The following is an 8,754-nucleotide window of genomic DNA, read 5'->3' on the forward strand; positions in this document are numbered from 1 at the left end:
CTCAAGACCAGCCTGGCCAACATAGTAAACCCCATCTCTACTAAAAACACAAAAATTAGCCAGGCATGATGGTGGGCACCTGTAATTCCAACTAATCAGGAAGCTGAAGCAGGAGAATCGCTTGAACCTGGGAGGTAGAAGTTTCAGTGAGCTGATACCACGCCACTGTACTCCAGCCTGGTGACAGAGTGAGATGCCATCTCAAAAAAATGAAGAAGAAGAAGAAGAAGTGGGGAAATCTATTTTAAGATCTGCAGTTATTGGCCAGGAGCAGTGGCTCACACCTGTAATCCCAGCACTCTGGGAGGCCAAGGCAGGAGGATCACGAAGTCAGGAGTTCAATTGAAACCCCGTCTCTACTAAAGATACAAAAAAATTAGCCGGGCATGGTGGTGTGTGCCTGTAATCCCAGCCACTCAGGAGGCTGAGGTAGAGAACTGCTTGAACCCGAGAGGCAGAGATTACAGTGAGCTGAGATCGCGCCACTGCACTACAGCCTGGGCAACAGGGTGAGACTCCATCTCAAAAAAAAAAAAAAAAAAAAAAAAAAAAAAAAAAGATCTGCAGTTATTAGTTTTTATGGTCTAAAGACTATAACTTTTACAAGAAATACAATTGGAAAATCTTAGAATAACTAAATGGAATCAACAAAGTACACTGATTAAAGCAAAGATTTCAAATAACCTCTGAGCTACTGGAAGCAAATGCAAAATCCTATACCTTAAGAATTCTCTCCTTCCTCCACCCTACAACAAACCATCTCCAAGAAGAATCTTCTCTAACAGAAACAAAATGAAAAAATATGGGGGGTGGAGAGACTTCAGTAACTGAAACCCATTTTTAAAATAACCAAAAGCTAATTGCATTTTATCCATAGCTATAGTGAGGAAGCTGGTTTATTATGTCTGAACCAATGCAATATGAATTTCGGCTTACAAAAATATTAGATCTGAGTATAACAAGGTTGACATTTAAAATAGTTGTTTCTTCCAAACTATATCACCAATTCCTTGCTCTAACTTGCCAGCACTTTCAATATTAAATTGGGTGAGGGTGGTAATAAAATACCTAATTTTAAAATAAGTAATTTTTGAGATGTGGAATTTAAAATATATTTTCGTATCAAAAATCTTCAAAGGAATTAAAGTATGTGCTCCAAACATTTTATATTCATTAAATTGTCAAGCATTAAGATACTGAATGACAAAATGAAGACTCCTTTTTTAAAAAAAAAAAAAAAGCAAGCTAAAAGTCTGAACAATATTAGAGTTTAAGCTTTGGGCTATTTTTAACACCCCCAAGCATCTTAAGCAACTCGTAACCTTTGTCTCAGTTTCATAATCAATAAAACAAGAAAAACTAAAAGAATGCATAATTAACTAAATTAGTCAGCATTAAATGCTAGCAAACTGCTTTGAAGTTACTTTATGTTGTTCTCAGTTCTCCTCCTACTCAGTAAAACCAATAGATGAGAAAACATCTGGAATTACTACAGATAATCACATCTGCAGACTCGCAGCAGTTAAAAAGATGATCTCTCCAAATTTCTAAGCCAAAGTTCATTCAACAACCCCAAAGATTTTAAGATACAACTGCAATGAATAATTTTAGGTGAATTTCTTTTCAGTCTCAAGGATACCTATTCTTACCTACATTCTCAAAACAAACCACTACACAGGAATCTCAGAGCATCTTGAGGGGTCTTGGCACAAGACAATTCTAGGTAAGATGAACAAGCTGTTACTGTTGTTAATGCTATTCTCAGCATTCTAAACTGTCAATCAAGGTAAGCTTAATCACAAATACACCCTCCAAAAAGTACTAGCCCCTACTGAGAACCCATCAAAGTACTTCCTTCCAAGCCATCTGTCCAGGAAAGCTCTTTTAACACACCTAGAATGCAATTGCTCTCCTGTCTAAAGAGGCAATGCATAACCATAAAATATAAAAACATGTTAAACAGCATATCTTTTCCACTTCAAACACTGATAATCTACCAACTAAATCTATTTATTTTAATGCCTTGGTTGAACACAAACCTCTATGTATATAGGTCAGAGACTGCAGCTTAATCAAAGGAGACTAACGTTTTGTTTTCAAAGAAGGAAAAATATTAAAAACAAACAAGCTCAAGAAGCAGAAAAAGCTCAAAAGGGGAAAAAAAAGAGCAGGTTAGGTTAGGGGAAATGTACATGTTAATTAGTCCCTGATGGAAGAGGGACTCAAATTTTAAAACAGTAATTTAAATTACTCACTAAGCTACACACTAAATTACTCATTGGTCTATTCACTGAGCTGCAAACACTACAAAAACATAAGTATTTCTAAATCTAGCTTGAAGGATCCAAAATCAATCTTTTATATTCCAGTGGAGAAGGAAATTACATAAATTTCAATGAGGACAAAGTAGGCTGTTACATGAGTCTAAGGCTAATGGTGTACAAGCAAAGAACGAGGAGAAGAAATTATTTTGAGGATAAATAACAGGAAACCACACCAAAGAGTTCGAATTCTTCCCCCAACTCCATCATTTCTTCTGCTTAGACCATGAAGGATGTTCTTTATACACTATTAAGCATATTACTAGGGAAATAACTTCTGATCAATGTGTCAAAACTTTTTCACAACAAGGAAATGTTAAGCTCAATCTCTATACTGCAGCCTCTTTAAACAAAACACATACATGGAGCACATTGTAAATTTCACACATTTCACATCCATGACCAATCATTTAGAGATTCTGGAAATAAGCTGAGACTGCTTTAAGATTCTGGCGGATGGGGTGGGGGAGGAATACTGCAGAAAGACTAGAAAGACATTTGACTTAAGCTTTATAAATATTACAAAAAAAGCTTAAATTCTTCAGAAGGATATATAAAACTCAAATACTAGTTTTTAGAATTAATGTTAAAAAAATTATCACCTGTCCACTGATTTTTAACTACCCCATCCACATTTACAACTAAATTGTCCACCTGCCCATCTATAAATACAGACTACCAAAAGAACACAAATTCATTGTGATAACAACACTGCAGATGGTCACTTGCTCACAATCCAGCCAACATTTACTGACTAAAATACTGGGAGTGCGGGCTAGTAAAAGCATTCTGGGGGAAAGCTCACTCTGCATTTCTTTTCAACATAAAGACCCTGCCAGACACATCTAAGTTAAAGTTCCTTTATTTATTAGGCAAATATTTACTAATTGCTCTATTGTTAGGCACTTAATAAATTCATCACAGAATGTTACTAAAAAGCAGTAAATGCATTTGACCTAATGACAAGCAATGACTGTATTTAGAAAATTTAGTTCACTGGGCAAACAAGAGTGTTAAATGTAGGTTGTGGAGAAATACGATACAAAATAACCCATCACTCCATCAAGGTTGATGTCTTACCTTTATCACAACCTGATCCGTCCATTACAAATTTATTACCACTGACAACCAATAATCAACACCTCATCCTACTGAATGGATCTCTTAAAAAAGGGTTTATCTCCAGTATTTTGGGTGGAATTATCTGCAATTTTGGGTGCAAAACTGCAGAACATTTACTTGATCTACACTTACTTTTCTTGGGCAGAGTAATATGAGGGCAAGTGTGTACTGAAAACTTAAAGAGGCACTCTCAACTCGTTGAAGAATTAATCAGGGAAAAATTAGCATACCTATCCTACTAAATATCTCTAATTTAACTGGCTGTTTAACCCAAACCCTCAAGTTCAAATGCTTGGTCTTTGGCTTTCCTTAGTTATGAAAACACTTGTATTCAGGGCATCTTTTTAAACAATTTGTGTTTTTTCCCACTGGTTAAACTCTTTCCACAAAAATAAGGAATGCCCAAGCCTCCAGCTTCTGAAAATAACTAATCTGGTATGTGCACATAACAAAAAGCTTGAGAGAATGCCCTAGCTTTTATTTAAAACTTTTTCATTTAAAACTAGAATCCTTTAAGCAACAATTAGACAAAAATCAGCCTTTACGTTATTAGGAGATTGCTATTTTCAACATTTACCTTAAACCACATGGATGTATCTAACTAGTTAGCTTCCTGTCTCTCCCCCAGCTACATTAGACTGTTACCTTTTTTGAGAGCAAAGGACTACTAGACCCCATGGTTTATTTCCCAGCTAATACATTTCAAAAACCTCAGGTCTCTACAGAAACATAAACGTTGCTAGCCTTAAGGATTTCTCTAACTTTTTAAAGTTATTGTGATATGAGCAGGTGTCTAACTGTTAACTATAGCTTACACAAGTGGGTTCTCAAAGTGTGGTCCTGGACCTTTGAAAGTTTCCAGGACCCATTCAAGGGGTCCAGAAGGTCAAAATAATTTTCATACATAATATTGAAGATGTTGCTTTTGTTTACAGTCATTCTCTCACAAGCATGCAGTGGAGGTGTTCCTGAGGCTACATGATGTGACATCTCAAGAGACTGAATGCAGAAGCAATATAACAATCCAGCTGTCTTCTATAAAGCTGAACAGTTACAAAAATGTAAAATGATGCCACTCTTCCCACTAAGTTTTTGTTTTGAAAAACATTTATATAAACTCTCAATTTATGTTACGGGTAGTGGGTCTACTATTATTTGTGAGCATATTAATAAATACATATTTTTAAGTTTTTCTCAGTTTTAATTTCTAATAAATATCATCAACAGATATAAGCTACACAAAGGCTCTTTGGGTGCTCAATGATTTTTAAGAGTGTAAAGGGGTCCTTAGCACAAAAAATGTAAGAACTGCTGTAATACACAATTATATAATCTAACACACAGTGCCTTCCATGGATAAGAAGCTCATGTTAATTCTGATTTTTAATTACTTCTTACTTCTTGTAATCTTGTTGAGTTCTGTATCTCCCTGTAAAGCATCATTCAGCATAAAGCCAGTCTGTTCTAGTCCCCATTTAATGGGCTTTGGATATTTAATTATTCAGAGTCCTGTTTATAAAGATGTTCTGACCTCTTGAATAGTGTATACACACACTCTCAGAGTTTTCACACACAAAAATTACCTTGTTCATCCTAATAGCAACCTGTGAAGTAAATACAAAGTATTACCCCCTTTTTTTTTTTGTTTTTTACAGATTATATAAGGAAACTGATACTCAAAGAAAATAGAACTAGCCGGGCGCGGTGGCTCAAGCCTGTAATCCCAGCACTTTGGGAGGCCGAGACGGGCGGATCACGAGGTCAGGAGATCGAGACCATCCTGGCTAACATGGTGAAACCCCGTCTCTACTAAAAAATACAAAAAACTAGCCGGGCGAGGTGGCGGCGCCTGTAATCCCAGCTACTCGGGAGGCTGAGGCAGGAGAATGGCGTGAACCCGGGAGGCGGAGCTTGCAGTGAGCTGAGATCCGGCCACTGCACTCCAGCCCGGGCCACACAGCGAGACTCCATCTCAAAAAAAAAAAAAAAGAAAATAGAACTATTTGTCCAATTAGGTACTGCTAACTGGTAGAACCTAGAATGTTGTAGCATTTTGCAATTTGCTTGGCTGTCTTGCTGTGGTATAATTGCAAACTCGCAAAGAAAATAAGGCAAGGGCATTACTTTTATTGTCCCAGTGCCAAAACAGGGATTTTCCCCTCCTGAATAAGAACGTAATCAGACTCAATACCCAGTCACAGTATTATTCAACACATTGGCTACCCTTTTGGTCCCCTACCAAAAAACCAAAAATAAAATAAAATCAAGAGTGTGGGAGAAAAAAAAAAACACGACTATATAACACTCCAAGATAATGAGTTAGTTAAGGACTCACAGATTAATCATTTTAATCACTGAAACAACAGGCACGCAAGAACAAGATCAAGCTTAATACAATAACGCTAGATTATATCAACAAATGGATGCCAACAGGTTAAGACGGGAGGCCTACATAAAATGGGTTCAATTCAGAATGTGGACTCACACAAAGTTGCCAAACTCGCTTTATTGGTTCTACAAATTCAAGCAAGTGACTAGAACCAGGCTTGCAAAGCTGTATGTCAGACACACTTTGTTGCAAGATGCAAAGACGCCATTCTACCCGTTGGAGAGAAATCACCCCACACTAGTTTATTCTTGTTATCGGCACATCTCGTTATGCTCCATTTTAACTTATTAAGTTCCTCAAGAGATGCTCAATTTCCTGCATCTCTTTTTCACAGTCAAGTGGACTCCCTGACTGATAGAGGCAAGACTGACTCACAAGAGGGTATCTGCCACTTGCACAGTTCTTTTCCTTTTTTTAGATGTATGTGCTCAGTGAAGCCATTTTTAAGTTTGATGAGATTTTACCTAGAAAATGCCGAAGTGTGCTAATTGTCCATTTTGTCTTCCTGTAGTTTACTACTGATGAGCAAGAGTAATCCCACCTTTCCCTGTGAGGTAGGCTTTTCCTAGTGTTTACTTTGGTCTTTTTTTTTTTTCTTCAAATTTCTTTTGGGAAAAAAAATAAGTTATAATTATAGCACCACAGCAATAGCTACAGTTATAGCTAATGTACCACCACAACCAATTTGTAAAGCAGTGCCATACACCTTATTTGTTGTTCCATACTCAACATTCCGACAGATTTACAGGTAAAAGCTAATTTACGTAAGTTTCTGCATCCTCACAAAAGAACTGTAATATTGCTCTGTGAAACCAATTAACCGTTAATTTTTAAAGGCTTCATACAGAAAAACAAATCTCACTTTACATAAGGCAAGCAAAGCATCAGACGTCTGAGCACGCCAGGAAACCGCAGTTATTTCTATTCCTTATCCCAGAGTATATTTTTCTCTGTGGACCTACCGATGTTTTTTCCAAGGACATAATCACTATTTAAGTAGTAAGCTGTCAAAAGTGCTAAGGCATTCTCTAAACTATCTTCCCAGCTCCGGCCCACAATGGAACATGTCACAGCTAAATCATACCATTGCCGTTTTTCTGTATTTCTTCAAATCAACTTAAGATTTTTGAAGTGCACAGTTCGAATTGTACACTATTAATATAACCCCAGATAGCAGTGATCATCTCAAGCTAATAAACAAAGACTAGCGGTGGCACCAGGGCCCTACCAGGAAGTAATCAAAGCCGTGTGGCCGGTGCGATCCTAAGAAGTCGCTTACAGCAGACAATGAGAGGGCACTGGGGCTTCCAAGGGGGCCAGCAGGAGGAGTTAAAACGCTTAAGTACTCAAAAGCCTTATATAAACCTAATAACTGTTTCACAACACAGGAACTCGGGAATCCCAACGCAATTTCGGACAACCCAAAAGGTCTGAAAAACAAACTCGAGCCGCCCCCTCCGAAGCAGCTGTTGGCTCAGCCTCCGAGCTTCTCAGCCCGCAGCCTGTTTTCAAACTTCACCCTTCCTGACAGATGAAAGACCCCGACCTCCGCCGCCCGAGCTCCGAGCGCCTCTCGGGGTTTCGAGGTGCCCGAGCCTGCGGAGAAGGGAAAGGAAACCCGGGCTGGGGTCGGCGGCGGAGAGGGGCCCCGCGCGCCCCGCAGCCCAGACAAAGCTGCGCCCGGAGAGCGGCGCTCTTCCCGTCCTGTCCGCGGAGGAGCGCGGTGCGAGCCCCGCCACACGTGCGGCCGCCCCTCGGGGGCCGGACACCCGCCCCACAGGCGACCCCGCGACACGGACGGGCACAGCCCCCGGCCACAGCAGGGCGGGGCAAGGGTGCGCGCAGCGGGCCAGGGTCCCCGCCCGCCGCTGCCCCCACGCGCTCGAGGCCTCCGCGGACTCCCGCCCCTCGCGGCCCTCTCCTTCGCTGGCCCGGCCGTCGGGCCTCGGGAAACAAAGGAGCCGCCGCCGCTCCCGCCCGCGCCCGCCTCATCGCATACCCTCCCCAGCCCGCCGGGCCCGGCTCGCCCTCGCCCCTCTCCGGGTCTGCGCGCCGGCCGCCTGCGGCCCCTAGACGGCAGGCCCGGCAGAGCCGGGGCCTCGGGTGCGCGGCGGGGCCGGCCCGTGGCCGCACTCACCGCTGCAGCACCAGGACGACGGGGAGCCGTTGGGGAACTTGGCTGCGTCCGGAGCGATGCAGACGCTGGAGCTCAGGTGTGGACACTCCATGGCCACGAGGAGGGCGGCTGGGAGGACCGCTGCTCCAGGACCCGGCGAGGTGGGGGCGGAGGAACTCCGGAGGCTCCGTCTGGGGTCGCTCCTAGCCGGGCGCTCGGCCGACGGCGGCTGCGTCTCGAGCCCTTGCGTCAAAGAAAGCACGGGCTTCCGGGCGCCGTGTTTTCTCGCCCGCCGTCTCCCGGCGCCCCGCTCCGTAGAACGTGTAACTCCGAGATCCGGGTTCTGCAGCCACCCCTAGACTGGAGGCTTCCGCCTTCCCAGGCCGGCCCCTCCCCGCCCCGCCCCTGGGCAAGCCCCGCCCCAGGGCCCGCCCCTGTCCACCCTGCGGGGTGGGGTCCCGGGGCGCTCCAGCTGGTGGCGCAGAGTCCGGCTGTGCTCCGAAGTGCCTTCCCTAGTCACGCCGCTTCCCCGGCCCCGGGAAGGGTGGGGCGCCGAGTAGGGCACCCCGGGCCGTCCGCGGCGTTTCCTGCGGTGGGCGGAGGAGACTGAACCTACGTGGTGCGGACCACTCCGTGGCTTCGTGGGAAAAATCCGGCCGCTCCAAGAACATTAAAACCTCTCGGGCAGACAGGCACTACGGCCCTCATTTTATACACGAAGAAACAAGCTGGGGAGGCCAAGGGCCTGGCCCCGGGGGAGGCGGGCAGCGGGTTTCATGGGTGCCAGGGCAGTCCAGACTTAGCGT

The 8,754-nt window shown here is 43.3% G+C and overlaps 1 protein-coding gene across 2 annotated transcripts in view; it reads right to left on the reverse strand.

Moving 5' to 3' along the window:
- Nucleotides 1–8,277, reverse strand: part of LOC105488850 (ubiquitin specific peptidase 3) — an 88,749-nt gene extending 80,472 nt beyond the window's left edge. The window contains exon 1 of one of the 2 annotated variants that reach the window (XM_011753323.3): nucleotides 7,970–8,277. In XM_011753323.3, the coding sequence (XP_011751625.1) occupies nucleotides 7,970–8,060 (91 nt within the window). In that variant the 5' untranslated portion in view covers nucleotides 8,061–8,277. The remainder of the gene's footprint in view (nucleotides 1–7,969) is intronic. The other variant, XM_011753347.3, reaches the window with a different exon arrangement.
- Between the last annotated feature and the right edge of the window lie 477 nt (nucleotides 8,278–8,754).

The sequence above is a fragment of the Macaca nemestrina genome, chromosome 7, assembly GCF_043159975.1.
Source record: "Macaca nemestrina isolate mMacNem1 chromosome 7, mMacNem.hap1, whole genome shotgun sequence".
In the NCBI taxonomy this organism is placed as follows: Eukaryota; Metazoa; Chordata; class Mammalia; order Primates; family Cercopithecidae; genus Macaca; species Macaca nemestrina.